General features: G+C 39.5%; 1 protein-coding gene across 1 annotated transcript in view; it reads right to left on the reverse strand.

Annotated features, from left to right (window-relative positions):
- The window catches only part of HORMAD2 (HORMA domain containing 2), a 70,849-nt gene that overhangs the window by 40,209 nt on the left and 11,738 nt on the right, over window positions 1–18,902 (reverse strand). The window contains exons 5-10 of the mRNA XM_043978399.1: window positions 17,589–17,609; window positions 16,974–17,000; window positions 13,116–13,182; window positions 10,694–10,852; window positions 10,304–10,551; window positions 7,642–7,644 (exon numbers count right to left, since the gene is read on the reverse strand). Of these exons, the coding sequence (XP_043834334.1) occupies window positions 7,642–7,644; window positions 10,304–10,551; window positions 10,694–10,852; window positions 13,116–13,182; window positions 16,974–17,000; window positions 17,589–17,609 (525 nt within the window). The remainder of the gene's footprint in view (window positions 1–7,641; window positions 7,645–10,303; window positions 10,552–10,693; window positions 10,853–13,115; window positions 13,183–16,973; window positions 17,001–17,588; window positions 17,610–18,902) is intronic.

Here is an 18,902-nt window from a genome sequence, read left to right on the forward strand (position 1 = left end):
TACTATGTCACTCCAGGATTTCAAAGAAATTTTATGGATTGGAGATACGGACAATGAGTTGAAAACCCACTCCAGTGATCTGCAGAGGACAGCAAATCTTTGATTTGACAGAAGAGTGTGATAGGATGGACTAGCCAATGGGGGCATAAATAACCCTTCTACATGACTTCAGGCCAAATGCCCATGCAGACACATGGGGAAAGTTGGATTCTGGTCATGACGGCTCTAGGGTTGTTACTGTGTGATGACAAAAAAGTCTTCTAGTTGGCTGCATAGTCAAAAGAACTGGGGAGGGGCGGCTGGGTGGCGCAGTGGATAAAGCACCGGCCCTGGATTCAGGAGGACCTGAGTTCAAATCCGGCCTCAGACATTTGACACTTACTAGCTGTGTGACCCTGGGCAAGTCACTTAACCCCCATTGCCCTGCAAAACAAAACAAAACAAAACAAAAGAACTGGGGATAGCTGCCCTGACTCCCACCTAGTACCTCAAAAGAGTCCTGACTCTTCATAGTGTGAAGGAAAGAGACTGAAAAGTGGGCTGACCACCCCTTTTGTATGCACACTCAGTTCTGCTTCCATAGTTAATTAGAAGTCTTTTTGTCAACTGATAGTACCAACCTGGCTCATCAGAGTTGGAAAATGGATTCTGCCAAGTCTCCACCTGGTGGCCTAGACTGAAACACAGGCACAAAGGACTGGCCCTTCATTGGCCAATTTATCCCACTACATTGCCTTCATGAATTACTTTTTCTGGAATAGGATTCCACAGCTGAATTTTTTTCAAACAAAGATATGAAGAAAGTAGGATATGGGAGAGAATAGAAATCTAGACACACATTCTTATCTGGGCTAAGAAAAGGAAAGGGTAAAGCAACTGTTTGTCAGAAGTTTTACCTTGAATGAGGGTCATCTAGAGGAAAAAAACAAAAACAAACAAAGAAACAAAAAGTATGTGCAAAGTCCAGTAGGAAATGGTCCTGCAAGAGGAAAGGAGTAGAGAAGTAGATGAAGTGAATGAATGCTTCTTGGAGAGGAGTACTACAGATGAATGCCATTCAGATGAAGAGACGAGATAACTGGGGCATGACATGAGAAAAAATTATCAGTCTGAAAAAGGGAAGAGTACAAAAGAGAAAGAATAACAATAAATGTAGGCCCAAGGAATCTAGGATTAGGGTGAGAGGAAGGAGGACAGGGTTGGGGAAAAGAAAATTAGAAACAGACAAATGAATGCAAGTAAAACAAACTATAGGGGCCTAATGCTATTTAAAAAGGAAAAAACCTAATATAACAAATTTTGATGGAAGGAAGCACAACTTAACAATCATAACCCTGAATGTAAATGGAGTAAACCTGCCGTTTAAACAGAAGAAAATGACATTAGAAGAGAGAACCTAGAAATTCATTTAATTCTTTTTTAAAAATAAAGACATTTACAATTCACATGAGGTAGTGGAATAAAATGTATTCTGCTTCAGGCAATTTCAAAAAGGTAAGAGTTACAAATATGATTTCAGATAAGGTAACAATAAAAATAGATATTATGAAGAGAGTCAAACAGGGTAACTACATTATGCTCAAAGGTACAGGCACCATAGATACTAAAACAGTATTATTATTAAATGCATATGGACTAGTTTGCATAATGTTTAAGTGCTTAATGGAAAAACTAATCAAAATGAAAAATGTCTTGATATTAAAATAATAATGATAGGTAGTTTTTAAATATTTCTCCTTCAGAACTTAATAAATATAATGGGAAAAAGCTAGAAGGAACTTATCTGAAAAGATTGCTGGAAAAACTAGATTTGGTAGACCTACTGTGGATTATGAATGGGAATAAAAAAGAATATACTTATTTTTCAGCATGTTCTTATAAAAATTAATCCTGTGCCAAGGCATAAAAATTATAGATTGGTCCATTATGCTCCAGGTGATTTTTAAAAATAAAGCAGAGTTAGCAATTATGATCTCTGAAAAAGCAAAAGCAAAAATAGATCTAATTAAAAGAGATAAGCAGGGAAAACATCTTGCTAAAAGGTACCAAAGATAATAGAGCAATATCAATACTAAACATGTATACATGAAATAGTATAGTATCCAAATTCTTATGAGTTACAAGAGGAAATAGTGAAACTATACTAATGGGGGACCTCAACTTTCCTCTGTCAGAACTAAACAAATTTAACCAAAAATAAACAAGAAAGAAGTTAAGGAGTATGGAATTTAAAAGTTAGATATGATAGACCTGTGGGAAAAAATGAATGGGAATAAAAAGGAATATACCTTTTTCTCAGTGGTACATGGCACCTAAACAAAAGTTGACCATGTGTTAGGGCAGAAAAACCTCACAATCAAATGCAGAAAAGCAGAAATATTAAACGAATTTTTTTGGATCATAATGCAATAAGAATCACATTCAAGGGGCAGCTAGATGGCACAATGGATAAAGCACCAGCTCTGGATTCAGGAGGACCTGAGTCCAAATCTAGCCTCAGACACTTGACACTTAATAACTATGTGACCCTGGGCAAGTCACGTAACCCTTATTGCCCCACCTGAAAAAAAAATCATATTCAATAAAGATCCATGGAAACATAGATCAAAAATTAATTGGAAACTGAACAATCTAATCCTAAAAAATGAATGAATTGAAGAACAAATCATAGAAACAATTAATAATTTCATTATAGAGAATGACAATGAGACAACATGCCAAAATTTATGGGATACAGCCAAAACAGTACTTAGGGGAAAATTTATATTTCTAAATGCTTATATCAATAAAATAGAGAAAGAGCAAATCAATAAATTGGGCATGCAACTATAAAAACTACAAAAAGAACAAATTTAAATCCTCAAACACCAAATTGGAAATCCCGAAAATAAAAGGAGAGATTAATAAAATTGAAAGTAAGAAAATCATTGAACTAATAAATAAAACCAGGAACTGGCTTTATGAATAAATAAATAAATCCTTGGTTAATTTGATTTTTTTAAAAAGAAAGAAGAAAACCAATTTACAAGTATCAAAAATGAAAGGGTGAATTCACTACCAATGAAGAAGAAATTAAAGCAATTATTGGGATTTATTTTGCCCAATTATATGACAATAAATCTAACAATCTAAGTGAAATTGATGAATATTTACAAAAACATAAATTTCCCAGATTAACAGAAGAGGAAATAGAATGCTTAAATAACCCCATCTTAGAAAAATAAATTGAACAAGCTATCAACAAGCTCCCTAAGCAAAACAATCCTCAAGACCAGATGAATTCACAAGTGAATTCTACCAAATATTTAAAGAACAATAATTTCAATACTATATATAAACTGTTTGTGAAAATGAGCAAAGAAGGAGTCCTATTAAATTCCTTTTACAACACAAATATGGTGCTGATACCTAAACCCGGAATAGCAAATACAGAGAAAGAAAAATTTCTCTAATGAAAATTGATGCAAACATTTTTAAAACTAACAAGGAGATTACAGCAATATATCACACAGGGTATACAGTATGGCCAGGTGGAATCAAAGTAAATTGGGAGGGCAGCTAGGTGGCACAGTGGATAGAGCACCAGCCCTGGAGGAGGACCTGAGTTCAAATCCAGCCTCAGACACTTAACACTTACTAGCTGTGTGACCCTAGGCAAGTCACTTAACCCCAATTGCCTCACCAAAAAAAAAAAATTAATGCAAAGGAAAAAAGACGGAGAATGGGAAATAATGAGAAAAATAAGCATGGATACCTTGCCTTACCAGCTCCCAAATCATATTAGAAAGCAGAAATTATCAAAACTATTTGGCACTGGTTAAAAACTAGAAAAGTAAATCAATAGAATTTACTAGATTAAGAATAATTGGAGGATGAAGGGAAACAGCAATAGTAACTGTGAAAAAGAGAAAAGGAAAAATTTGTACAAAAAAGTATTTATAGCAACTCTTTGTGGTAGCTAAGAATTGGAAATCAAAGAAATGTCCATCAATTGGGGAATGACTAAACAAGCTGTGGTATATGATGGTAATGGAATATTATTGTGCTATAAAAAAATGACAAGCAGGATGATTTCAGAAAAACCTGGAAAGACTAATATGAACTGATGTATATTGAAATGAACAAAACCAGGAGAACATTGTACACAGTGACAGCATTATTGTTCTATGAGTAATTGTGAATGACTTAACTACTCTCAGCAATACAATGGTCTAAGACAATCCAAAGGATTAATGATGAAGCATACTATCCACCTCCAGAGAAAGAACTGATATTGATTGAACACAAAATGAAGCATGTTATTTTTTTTTTATTTGAGTCTTTTTATATAAAATAACTAATATGGTAATGTTTTACATAATTGCACATGTATAACCTATATCTGATTGCTTACCACCTTAGGGTGGTAATTACTACCCCCTGGAAGGGAGGGAGGGAGGAAATGAGAGAGAGAATTTGGAACTCAAAACTTTAAATAAATAAATAGATTTTTTTAAAAAAGAAGAAGAATTGGAAACAAATGAGAACTGGCAACCGCAGCTCAGGGTTTAATAAACCCAAGAAAACAAAATATTGTGAAAGAGATTCTTTATTTAAGAAAAACTTCTGAGAAAACTGGAAAGCAATCTGGCAGAAACACAGGTTTAGACTAGTACCTTACACTATACAACATTTCCAAATGGAAAAATGGTCTAAATGTAAAAGGTTACATTATAAAAAACAATTAGATAATGGTCATATCTTTTCCAACTATGATTAGGCAGGAGATGTCAGGAAGGCAGTCAAAATGATCCACCAATATATTGATAATGTCAAAAGAAATCCAAGAAGGCTTTCCAAATGTGGTTGGAACCTACATGGTGAACATATGGGAGGACACAAATAAGAGTCACATAAGGCTGGGCAGGCACAGATGAGTCGCAATCTTCTGGAAGTGGTTCCATGGTTAAAACTACCTGACTGGGACAGTCTCACTCTTTTCTGCCATGTGCAGGGAGAAAGGACTCCTTCATTCCCAGCAGATAACACTATACAGTAAAGTGGAATAAAGGCCTGAGAGCCACCTTTCCCTCTCCCCAGGACACGTGACTCTGAAAAATGGGGCTTGAGGAAATCCTAAACCCAAGAAGAAAAGTTTAAGAATTTCACTGACATAGGTATTCTGCAAGTGATCTGGGGAAAAACTTCCAATATGAAGGAAAGGCAATTTTGCACCCACCAGAAACAGCAAAAGAAAATAGAATAATGTGTCCAAAGAACAAGGGGGCCTGGGAGACCTGCCCTCCAAATCTGAGTGTAACCATAAATGAAAAAAGATTGACTTAATTTTTTTGTTGTTGTTTTTTTGGGGTTTTTGTTTTTGTTTTTGTAGGGCAATGAGGGTTAAGTGACTTGCCCAGGGTCACACAGCTAGTTAAGTGTCAAGTGTCTAAGGCTGGATTTGAACTCAGATCCTCCTGAATCCAAGGCCAGTGCTTTATCCACTGTGCCACCTAGCTGCCTGACTTAATTTTTTTTTAAAGAGGCATTTGAAAAATTCCTAGGTAGAAAACCAAACCTGAAGAAATTCTTCACTTCTCAAAGAGCCCAGACAACAGAAATACAAGAAAGGTAAATGAATACATTAACCAACAACAACAAATTAACAACAGAGAAGCCATTCAGAGATTTAGTTCTAAATTTGGGTAAGTCTAACAGAAAGATAAACAAAAGGGGAAATGTAAAACGATACAAATAGCTGGAGAAACCAGAGTTACAAGGCATCTTCTAAATAGGACTACAAAATAACATATATGTATATATATATATATATATATATATATATATATATATATATATATTTCTCAGTATCACATGGAATTTTTGCAAAACTTGACCATGTATTAGGGCACAGAGATATTGCAAAGCAATGTGAAAAGGCAATAAAAGTAAATATGTTGCACAGTCTATAATGTAGTAAGAATACTGTTATGTAAACACAAACACAAACAAGTGGAAATTTAACAATAAATACTAAATAATGAGTAGTTCAAAGAACTAATCAAAAACAAACAAAACAATAATTATGTGATAGAAAATGATACTGATGTAACAACATGCTAAAATTTCTGGGATATAGTTAAAGCAGTTCTCAGGGAGAAAAATCCTATCCCTACAAATATACATTCATGAAATAGAAAAAAGAAGGATCAATGAAATGCATTTTTTAAAAAGTAGAAAGCTACCAAATAAAAACCAAAAATAAGGGCAAATGTGGTATTAAAAGTTAGAGGGGGACAGCTAGGTGGCGCAGTGGATAGAGCACCGGCCCTGGAGTCAGGAGGACCTGAGTTCAAATCTGGCCTCAAACACTTAACACTTAACACTTACTAGCTGTATGACCCTAGGCAAGTCACCTAACCCCAATTGCCTCACCAAAAAAAAAAAAGTTAGAGGGAAAAGAGATAAACTAGAAGTCCCCCTCAAAAACATATAGAAATGATATATAAAACTAAGAGCTGGTTCTTTGAAAAGACTAACAAAATTGATAAATAAACCTTTAGTTGATCTGATTTTTCACAAGAGAAATAAAATCAAATCAACAAAATACCAAATAAACAATGTAAAATCACAACAAAACTGTCTTTTGTTAAGGGCTAAAATTCTAGCTAGTCTGTCTAAAATATCTAGTGAGTGGTCGCCAATAAATTATAAGCTTTAGCAAGAGTTAGACTTTTAAGCATTTATTAAGGAGAATAAGAATTTGGTAAAGAGAGAGAAAAAGGCCTAAATTCCTATCTATTAAAGGGAGAGCACATTTCTAGCTCCACTCTCCACCAGAGTCCAAAGGAAAGAGCCCGAGACTGAGCACCAGTCTCTTCCTTCCTCCTCCCACTAGGCCGCGTCACTTCCTGACTCCTGGTCTTGCCCTCAAAGACCTTCGCTTCATGGGCAGAACTCTTCTACAGTAAGTCTCCAGCAGGTGGCATCATTCCAATCGTTACACTTTCATGAGTTGCCATGACAAAGAAATTTACCTCCAAGTTGTCAGTATAATGATGGTAAGCCTTTCCATATTGAGCCAGCCTGGTCTTCAGAATGTAGTCCCATTCTGTTGGCCAAACCTTACCCAAAGCCTTTCTAGCACAGGAGAAACAGTCAGAGAGCCTTTGAGAACCCATGATGAGGGATCAGAGTAGGACTACAATAGAAATTTCATAATAGCATAATATTGAAGAAGCAATTATAAACTCAACAATTTGTCCCCAGATACTTTGAAAATAAAATGGAGCCAAATCTGTAATAAGAAAGCAGTAACTTGAAGCATTCAAATTTAGAACTACAACTAAGCAAAGAGAATCAAATGCTTTTAGTATAACTAAAATCTATATTTGATACTAACAATTTTTCTCACAACAGCTTAATGCTTAACCTACATCTTAATATGAATAACACAAATGCATATTCTAAAGTTCTCATTGGGAAAACCTAGTCTTGTGAATGAATGGACACTGATGTTGCAATACCGCAGGCCCCTAGAAATGGGCACTCAGCCATGGCCCACAGTCCTAGTGGGAATGTCCTTGGGACAAATACTGCTTAAAATTCAACTGTCTTTCAGAACTATTCCAAAGGACAAAGACGAACAGGAAACCACTGAACATGCTTCCATCTTGGAAGAGCTGAAACAATGGGTTCCACTTAGTATTAAACCACTTATGGAATCACTTCAGAAAGTAGTGCACAGTAAAGAAAGATTTCAAGAAAGAATATGTTAGTAAAGTAATTCATCCATTGGTAAGAAAGAAGAGAATCCACACAAAATCCTGAGAGGAATAAAACGCTTAAATCTCACTCATCAGCTTTGAATACATGCCACCCTGAGGAGCCACATAGTATACATGGGTTTGTGTCAGTGGCAGCCTAGCTGTGTTTATTCAGAGAAGAGTGTGATGTAAAAACATAGGCATCAATAACACTCCCCCCACCTTAAATCTTAAAAAGAAAAAAAGTAAATTGGGACAGGGAGGACCACTCTGTTGGTTTAATTCAATCTTAATGTTGAATTAAGACCAAAATTTGATAAATAAGACAATCTAGGACAAAATGCTTTGGAAAGAATCTTCAGAAATCCTCTGGTATATTCTTTAAATTTTAAGCAAAACTACATAAATACCCCCAGGTAGGTAAGTGTCCACAGTGGCTCATCCACACCTTTTTATCCGTCTTCAAACCTCCCGTGGCTCCCCCTCCTTCCACTTTCTCAGCTGAAAACCTTGAGAATCTCATATTTTTACAGAACTCCCTCTTCTCCCCTCTTCCTCATCTCCTATCACTCAGGTGCCTTCCCCATTCTTCTCCCTCACCCCTGTCTCACATGAAGAAGTGGATCCTCTCCTTACCAAGACAAATGCCTCTACCTACACACATGGCTCCATTCCATCTGTCTCCTCCAACAGGCTCCCTCTGCCATCCTGACTCTTTCATTTATTTCCAATCTCTCTTTGTCTCCTGGCCACTTCCCTCCTGCCTACAAACAACCTCATGTCTCCCCCACTCGATCTTTCCATCCCTTCCATTTCTTCTGCCCTTTGTGACTACCATCTCTACGCTGATAATTTAATTTCTTTATCCAGCCCTAACCTCCCTGTTGACTTCCAATGCCCCATCTTCAACTGCCTTTCAGACGTCTCAAACTATATGTCAAGCGAACCCCTTGAAACTGATATGTGTGAAACTGACCTCATTCTCTTTCCACCTCTGTTTCCAAACATCCATATTACTGTCAACGGCACCTTCCCAGTCCCTGGAAACCCAGAAGTCCTCTTGGATTCTTCACTCTCTCACACCCCCCATACTCAAGCTGTTGTGGAGGCCTATAGACTTCACCTTTGTGGGACCTCTCAAATACATCCCCTTCTCCCCTCTGACACTGCCCCACCTGGCACAGGCCCTCATCACCTCAAGCCCTGAGTGCTGCTGTCGCTGCTGGTGACTCCGTCTGCCTTGTCTCTCCCCACTCCAGTCCATCCACCATTCGGCCACCAAGGTGATTTTCCTAAAGTCCTTGTCTGACCAAATCGCCACCCTCTCCCCCATCCCCCACTCAATAAACTTCAATGGCTTTCTATTGCCCCCAAGATCAAATTTAAAATCCCGTTTGATGTTCAAAGCCCTTCATAACCTGGCCCTAAGAACTATGCTTACCCCTTACTCCTGCCATGTAACCTTTGCTCCAGTGACCCTGGTCTCCTGGCTGTTCTTTGAACAAGGCCCTTCATCTCCTAACTCTGTATCCTCTGGCTGTCCACCGTACCTGGAACACTTTCCCTCCTTATTTCTACCTCTTGGCTTCCCGGGCTCCCTTTCAGTTCCAACTAACCCATCTTCCTGCAGGAAGCCTTTCCCAACCCTTCTTATTTCTAGTGCCTTCCCTCTGCTGACCATTTCCTATTTATTCTGTATATTGGGCATCCAGATGGCTTGGAGTCAGGAAGACCCATCTTCATGAGTTCAAATCTGGCCTCAGACACTTAATAACTGTGTGAACCTGGGCAAGACACTTAACCTTGTTTGCTCCAGTTTCCTCGTCTGTCAAATGAGCTGGAGAAGGAAATGGCAAACCATTCTCTGCCAAAAAAAACCCAAATAGGATTGCAAAGGGTCACACACAACTGAAACAAATGAACAACAACAAATGCTGTATAGGCTTGTTCATACACAGTTGTTTGCATGTTCTTTGTACACCCATTTCTTAGCACAGTGCTTGGCATATATATATATATATATATATGTGTGTGTGTGTATATATATATATATATATATATATATATATTAGGAGCTATGTTATTGACTGCCTGACTGCCAAACTATTCTTAAGTTTCCTGCAAAGAGAATCCCAGGCCCTTCCCATGGCTCCCAACCTGAGAAGCCTGGAAAGTCTCCCTCACATCTCTTAATGCGATGGAAATTCACACTCTATGTTCATGAAGACAGAACTGTAAATCTGCCAGCTACAAGTGAAATTTTGAAAAATAATTAAAATTTTCCATGTCTAGTTAAGATATCTAATAAGAATAACTTATCAAAAGGCTTTTTGTAGGCATGAACAATTGGACATCATGCCAACTATACTTCTCTCTTAAAGAAAATTGCCGTTTAAAAATAAGTCTGCCCACTCCTTGAGGCCAAAATTCGCGTCTGCTCTACGTTTTTCCTTGGCCCCTTCCATAGCATCTAGGAGGGGACCACGGTATCTGTACACATTTGGGAAACGGAGGGAACGAAGGGAAGGGAAGCTTTGTAAGCCTTTTCTTACACTAACGCTGCCTTCCTCTTCCTCTTCATCACAGTCCAGACCTTGATGGGAGATCTCAGTGATGCTATTCTCCTGAAGCAGATTGCTGCCCATATTTATCATCCTCTGGCTCTCCGTAATGATTTTCACTTTGATACTGTGAAAATTGGTGGAAACAAAGCCTAACTTCAGGCTGACGGGATCTCCCTCAAATAGAAGGTTCTGGGCACTTTGCCCTTCCTTGAAACCAGGGGGCTGGTACTCGTTAGGTGTTACTGCAAAGTGAAACGAGAAAACAATCAGTGGAGTCAGTGTGGGCTCTTCACCTTAGTCTTCAGGATGCTACACCAGGCCCCGTCTGTCATACAAGAACTTCCAAGGAAAGGAAATTAACTGCCTGCACAGGCCTCCACCTACCCTCGTTGTAGTAGTAGAGCTTCATAGTCAATGTGATGTCATTGGGAAGAGGGCCGAGATTCTGCATCAGGACATACAGCTTACGGATGAGGAGGACGCAGGCTTTCTTGATCTCTTCACTTCTTGTCCCACTATCAAAGCTGGTATTTGTGCTATGACCAAAGCAGAAGGGGGGGGGGATTCTCAGAAACAGGAAATGTTGGCATTCGCTTCCAAGAGGAACAGTCATTTTTGCTATGGGACAAAGTCCTTATAAATAAGATATTGGGATACGTTTGTGCCAATTTACCAAATATTGAAACAATTGTTCTCTTTATGGGGGATTTTTTGCTTTGCAAAAGGATTAGTAGGACTGGATCCCCCTCCTTTCCCACCCAGTCACCCTCATTTTGGATTTCCTTGACTTCTCTGCAATACCCCCTCCCACCTTTTCAGTTTTCTTTGCTGTGTTGTCTTCCCTCCTTATATTATAAGCTCCCCAAGGGACTGTCTTTTTTGCATCTGTATCCCCAACCCTTAGCAGAATGTCTAGCACAGACTAAGCATTAATAAAAATTGATTGACTCGACATATTGAAATAGCAAGGCCCTTACATAGTTTGATTAGAATTTGATTTTTAAATATTTTATTTACAGGTTCCTATTGAGAGTATGCACTGTGGCGGACACTTGTGGGGAGATGTGGGCCACAGTAATCTACACTGTTGGAGGGGATCCCACACTGCTGAAGTCCCATGGTCCACTGTAGTGTAGCACTGACTCTGGTCAAGCAGAAAGAACGGCAGGCTAGGAATCTGCAGCCCCAGAGTCTAGTCCTGGTTCCCCAATGAGCCTCTTTGGGCTTCTGCGTCCTTGTCTATGAAATGAGGGCATGGGACTGGATGATTTTTGAGATCCGTTCCAGCTCTGAAATATCTCTACAGGGTGTCCTCCAGTTGTGTTCAGAGCTCCATAACTCATGGGCAAGGCAACGCCTGCAGTAACTGGCTCACTTGAATATGTCCCTCCCAGGAACGACTAAAAATGTTGAACTCCATCTATCAGGGTCTCCCTGTATGAACCTTGGCAGCCTGAGAAGGTTGCATCTGTGACTCACGGTACACCTGCAGTACCACTAAGGAAGGAAGATAAGAGCTAGCTCTTTATTGCATTTCTCTACCAGGAGAATTCAATTTTCTGTTTGTTTTGTTTTCTTTTGGGGTTTGGTGTTTTGTTTTTGGTTTTTTGGTTTTTTGGTGGGGCAATGAGGGTTAAGTGACTTGCCCAGGGTCAAACAGCTAGTAAGTGTTAAGTGTCGGGTCAGATTTGAACTCAGGTTCTCCTGAATCCAGGGCTGGTACTTTATCCACTTCACCACCTAGCTGCCCCCAAGAATTCAATTTTCTAATGGAAGAGCCAATAATGCAGATGTATGCAAGTAACCACCTGATTCAAATCACAACCTTGGTTTCTAATTACCAATAAGCCCTAGTTTTCCCTTCCCCACCAAAGTTTGAATACTACTGTTTCACTTATTATATCAGCAGAAGATTAGAGAGTCAGAGAATTTCAGGGTTGGAAGGCAACATCCCTGACCAGCATTCAATCTCTGCTAACCTGCTTCTGTTATTGATGAATAAGAGGAAGTTTCCCACCATATTGGGAATACACCCAAGTTGGCCTTCATGGCCTCTATGGTGCTTCCCATGTCTACGATACTCAGATCCTATGATTCATGGAAAATAATCTACATAAGTAGAGGAAGCATCTCATGAGATCATAGATTTATCTAAGTATAAAATCTAAACAATTATTGTCGAGCAAGTGTTTGTTATATAGCCACACGGCTAATTATTTTATTAAATGCCTACAGTGTGTTCGCACAACTTCTGAATGCACTGTGGGAGTGAAAATAGAAGAGTGTGACTTGTCCCTTATTCTCAAAAAACTTCTATTTGTTTCAATCACATCTGTTCCTTCCTTGACGTCAGGATCTCAGGTATTATGGCAGCCATGCTTCCACCCATCCCACCACCCTCCCCTATGGAGAATGCCCAGAGTCATCATTCTTGGATCCTGGCAATCCCCTGGAAGCTTAGGGTGGAGAACCCCGCTACACAAAAATGTTCGATTACATCTCTGTGGGTTTTCCCTCCAACTCCTTTACAACTTAGATGGTATTTTGGAATGGCCATGAAAGAAAACTTCATCACCCTGTGGGCGTCTGAGTAGGTTGGTAACCTTTCTGACTTGGTAGGACCCATTACTGATTATGCCCTGTGGGCAGAGTCTTCAAGAAATACGATGTGATGAAACACTAGGGGATGCAAAGGGAGAACCTCTCCTGGACCTCATCCATCCCTGCTAGGTGTCAACCCTTCCAAGAATGATATTTGAGGCTGATTACAATTAATTTAATTAAATGTTTAAAATGAGGGTCTACCTGACAAAATTCATTTTGGGTCCTTCCTTTGTGTACTGGAATTTGAACTGGTATAACTCTGTGACTTTCTAGAAATGGCAAAGGAAACAAATGGACAAATTACTTCCAAAAAGAGCTACAGAAACCTTCCTACTAGTCTATGGACCCCTCCCTGAATAACGTCTTTAAATGCATAAAACGAAATATATAGGATTACAAAAGAAACAATAAAACACCATCATAGAAATATTGAAACAACAACAACAAAAGACAAGCTCCCAGATCCCCAGGTTGAGCCCCTGCTCTAGAGGAAGACTCCACATTCTGTGGTGGGTTTACGGTAAGTCCACCAGGTGAGTGAGGAAGGCATGGATGTGCATCATTTCAGCCATGAAACTGCCAACATCCCAAATCCACAGAAGTATCTATCTCCTTTGTTAGAATGTAAAGTCTCCGCAAGTAAGGATTAACTTCATTGTTTGTAATTGTTTCTTCATCACCTAGCACACATCATGGTAGGCACTTAATAAATACTTGTTGATAGATTATCAATTGACTATTTACCACAAGTGCTGGCTAAGTTTTCTCATTTACATGTTTGTTTCACAGTATCATATGATTCTGATATATCATTTTCTGAGATTTGGGGTTCCAGACTTGCAAAGATGAGAAAACAGGTCAAAGGAAACAGGAGGCTTTTCTTGACTGTTGTCAGAGGCAGATTGTTGGGTTGAGCCCAGGAATATTTCACGAATCCTATCCCTGCCTCTCTTTTTTTTCAGTAATAAACATTTTTATTTATAGTTTTAAGTTCCAATTTTCATTCTCCTTCCCTCCCCTCCCCCTCCCTGAGGCGGTACCTTTCTCTTTTCTTTTTTTTTTTTTAAAGTGAGGCAATTGGGGTTAAGTGACTTGCCCAGGGTCACACAGCTAGTAAGTGTTAAGTGTCTGAGGCCAGATTTGAACTAGACAGCATCAGATTTTTGGAGATGAATATTTACTTCAATTAGACACCATAATCATTTCAGTATGTCCTCTTTCTACTGAAAACAAATCCATATTCCCTGATTTCTTAATAGTGTGATGGTGAGGTAGGAATGGTGGACTGTGGCCAAGGGAGTCCTGATGCCTTTTGGTTTGAGCATACCACAAAGTTAGTTTGAGAAGAGAACTTGGCATCGTGTTGCCTGGGTTTCTTTTCTGGTTCCCCACCAATTACTGGACTTTCTATGCCTTAGTATCTTCAGCTAATTAAAATCTTGCTTCTATGAGTTGCTACTCATGGGGCCAATTTGGCTGCAAGGGCTCACTGAGCTGATGTCTTTAGAGAATGATCTCCAATGACTCCAAAATACTTTTCATGAGGCATAAATGAGAGTTTTCACCACGTTACATTAGAAGAGTCTGGCTCCTTTTTTCCTGCATTACTCTCTGTTGCCCACTCGTTTGATACTTTTCTGCCTGCTTTATAAGATTCTCCTTTAGTTCATCACCATTATTAACTCAACATTTCACTACCCCAAGCTTCCATGTTTTAAACGAGCACCTATCATGTATTAGAAATATGATAACTGGGGCAGCTAGGTGGCGCAGTGGATAAAGCACTGGCCTTGGATTCAGGAGGACCTGAGTTCAAATCCAACCTCAGACATTTGACACTTAACTAGCTGTGTGACCCTGGGCAAGTCACTTAACCCTCACTGCCCTGTAAAAAAAAGAAAAAGAAAAAGAAATATGATAACCACTGCTGAAGGAAACCACTCAGTGATAGTGAATCAGAAAGTTAGGGTCTAGAAAACTACCCCTCAAAAATGCAAAAACAAAAATTGTGAAATTCCTCTACAAATAGAAGTAGAGAGGGGTCAAACTGGTTTCTGCATTCTGGAAGTCCATGCCTATGCAAACCAGTTTTTCCCCCTGCCAGAACCACTGCATGTCATCTTGCAGACCCAGGGTTCAGCTTGTGTGGCTCTTTAAGATGACTGTCAATGACTTGGCAAGACAGCATGCTTCTCCAGTTGGGGGCTGACACTGGGCTGGCAGGGCTAGCTAACACCACCCTTGCATGGCAGCTTCAGGATGGCAAAGGCCTCAACAGGCAGGACCTTCAATGAGGAGAATCACCAAAGCCCATACAGGGATCCAAAGCCAAGCCGGGGTAGGGAGGTGTGGCTGCAAAGCAGTTCCCAGGAAAATGATCTGTGGGCTCTGAGAGATGCCTGGGGAGCTAGGATGTGAACGGACTTGCCCAGGGCACACAGCTGGTATGTGTCAATGGCAGGACTTTAATCTAAGTTTTCATGACTCCCCAATGACCCTCTATCTCTCAGACCTCACTGACTGTGTGACAAAGTCAGGAAAAGATGGAAACCATCAGTGTGTGTTGGGGGATCAGGGGAAGGGGCTGTGGGAAGATAAACATATTAATATTTTATTTAGAAAGCAATGAATTAATTGAGCCTAGCTTTCTGGAAAACAATTTGGAATTATGCAAGAAGGGGAAAGGATTTGCACCTACTACAGGCTGGGCACTGCACTAGGCACTTAACAAATATGATCTCATTTGATCTTTACTGGGGCAGAGAGAGGTTGTCCAGGGTCACTAGGAAGTGTTTCAGTCTAGGTTTGAACTTGGGTCTTCCTGACTCCGTCACCAGTGCCTAATCCACTGTTAACACCAGCTGCCTCTAAGAAAAGTACAATAATTCATTCCCTTTGACCCAGGAACCTTTACACCTGCGTAAAATTCAAGGCGATCAGGGCAGCTAGGTGGCACAGTGGATAAAGCACCAGCCCTGGCTTCAGGAAGACAAGTTCAAATCTGGCCTCAGATACTTGACACTTACTACCTGTGTGACCCTGGGCAAGTCACTTAACCCTCATTGCCCTACCCCACAAAAAAATTCAAGGCAGTCAAAGATAGAAAGGCTTCATGTATACCAAAATATTTGCAATAGCACTTTTTTTTGAGAGGGGAGGAAGAAGGCTCCAAAAAACTGGAAGTAAATTGGGTGCTCATTGACTGGAGGACCGATGAAAAAATTTTAATTCACATTTTGCTATGTGAATTAATGGAATAGTATTTTGCTGTAAGAAACAGCAAATATAAAGAATCTAGAAAATAATGGTATGACTTATAAGAACCAATGCAGAGCAAAAAACCCAAAACACCAGGACCAACACAATGACTACCATAATGTAAACCAAAATAACACTGAAAGGAAGCCAGATTCCGATTAATTGAGGTTTTCTTGTACAAAATGACTAATAAGGTAATGTTTTACACAGATGCACGTGTATAATCTATATTCTGATTGCTTACTGACTCAGAGAATGGAGAGGGAAGGAAGGAATGAAGGGAGGAATAGAATTTGTAACTCAAAAATTTAAATAAACATGTTTATTACTGAAAAATGTCACTTCCAACATTATTAATATCCCTTTATGTCAGTGTGGTATGGAATGAATGAGGTACTGCTCAGGGATTTTTCTAATAGCATCTAGGATTTGTTTTTCTTTCTTTTTCTTTCTTTTTTTTTGAGATCTCTTATCCAAGCATCAACATGGGCCAAGTCTGCATAATAAGAGCTCAGTTGATTATGTGGTAAATTAATTAAATCCAGTTCAAATGAATAAGCATTAATTGAACACCTACTAGATGCAAGAAGCTAATGGTAAGCTCTAGAAATACAAAGGCAAAAAAAAAAGTCTCTAGCCTCCAGAAATGTACATTCTATTGGGGAAAAGCAACTTGTAAATCAATTAATCAATGAGCATTTACTAAGCGCCTATCCGTGTCAAACATTATATTATGTATATTTCCAACCGAAGTAAGCATATCTAAGGAAATATGCTTTACATAAGAGTTATTTCTTCTTACCTCTGGCTCCTTGGGATTTGTATAAATCTGTTTTAATAAAAAGCAAAATTTAATTTATTTTTAAGATACTATTCTGCCTACATTAAATATATTAAACCCAAAGGGTTTACTTGCATTTAGTTAGTATTCCATACATAATGGCTATCTACCAATACTTCTCCCATTGGTGTTACCCATGTAGATTTCTAGCCCTTCCTTTATAGCTTGGTCCACCATCTTCAAGAGTTTCTTACTCCAGAGGAGTGCACTCTAGTGATGTGCCAGTCTCTTTGAACTGAGATCAGCTGATCCTCTGATCACAAGCAGATGGGCCTTCCTGGTTTTACTTAGAGTCTTTCAGCTAGATCGAACCTTAAGATGTTAAACAGACACTCTCAGATTCCTCCCCATTCTCAAGCACGTACATAACTTTGCCATTTCCAAAGAAAAATAGACAAAACATCTGCAATTGAATCTAAATTCACAAGGATGGATCCCTGGCAACAACTGAGGGAAGCTAACATGTATTTGTAGTTCTTATAAATACACTTTGAAACACAAAAGGGTCAGATGTCTCCCTCTTCCAAAGAATAAGGAAGGGAAGAAAAAAATGTGGGTTTTGAAATATTTACTTACTGCAAGTACTGCCATGTGAAGCTGCATGAGAAAGAAAATAATTGTTAGTAAGCATCTACATGTTCATGGGCTCCTGTTAGTACAGATGTAAATATCTAATTTAGTTTAATTAAATATGGCTCTGGAGATGATCTGAAGGCTTGGGCAGGTAGGTGGGAGGGGGGGGGCAGGCAGCAAGCATTTATGAAACACCTACTATGTGCCAGGCACTATGCTAAATGCTGGGGACACAAAGAAAAGCAAAGAACAGTCCCTATGCTGGTCATTCACTCATTCATTCAAAAAGCATTTAATAGGGGCAGCTAGGTGGCGCAGTGGATAGAGCACCGGCCCTGGAGTCAGGAGGACCTGAGTTCAAATCCGGCCTCAGACACTTAACACTAGCTGTGTGACCCTGGGCAAGTCACTTAACCCCAATTGCCACACACACACACACACACAAAGCATTTAATAACTAGAATGTGCACAGCCTGGCCCCTTAAGAAATTTACAATGGGGGTAAGCAGAGAACCACACCGTTGCTTTTTATACAGATTCAGCTATAAAGTGAATCTAATAAGGTCTCTAAAACATGTCCATGAAATACAATAAAAGCCTGATCTAATACTGTTAGTGTACAGCCTGAATGCTGCTCAAGTCCCCTGTTCTCAAGCTCCTGCTCTGGGGACCCCACTGAGCTACACTCCATCACCCTCTGCCCCCAGCTTACCACTTCTAGCCCTGAGAACAATGATCAAGTCAATCCCACCCTTCCCAGAAAGAGCAAGTCAGCCACTCACCCTAGGGCTCCCATCCAGGTGACTTCTTAAGCCAAAACACCTGCTCCCTCCCCTATATGTGCTATCTAAACTCATTGAGGGCAGGGGCTATCCTGCTTTTTGTATTTGTATCCGTACTTGGCACTAAGTCTGGCACATATTGTAAGCTGAGTAAATATGATTTTCATTCATAGGATCACATAACTAGAGCTGGAAAAAAATCTCAGAGGCAATGGGTTTAACCCCTTCATTTTACAGATGAGGGAAACTGAGGCAGAGGACTGAATTGCCTTGCCTAAGGCCTCAGACACAGCTAGTGTCTGAGATGGCTTTTGAGCCCAGCTCCTCCCTGACTGTAAATTCAAGGCATTCATCCACTCAATACTAATCTTATAGCCAGTACCACTGTCCTTGGAAAAGCATAGAAATGCCAAGGTAGCCTAGAAACACTTGTCTGGTAACTTAGAGCACAAAACTACCGCTCCAAAGAGGCAGGGGCTTAGGTCATGTACCTAATGATGGAACATTAGCGACACAACGTGGCCAGTCTGATAAC

This window comes from Dromiciops gliroides, chromosome 1 (assembly GCF_019393635.1).
Source record: "Dromiciops gliroides isolate mDroGli1 chromosome 1, mDroGli1.pri, whole genome shotgun sequence".
NCBI lineage: Eukaryota > Metazoa > Chordata > Mammalia > Microbiotheria > Microbiotheriidae > Dromiciops > Dromiciops gliroides.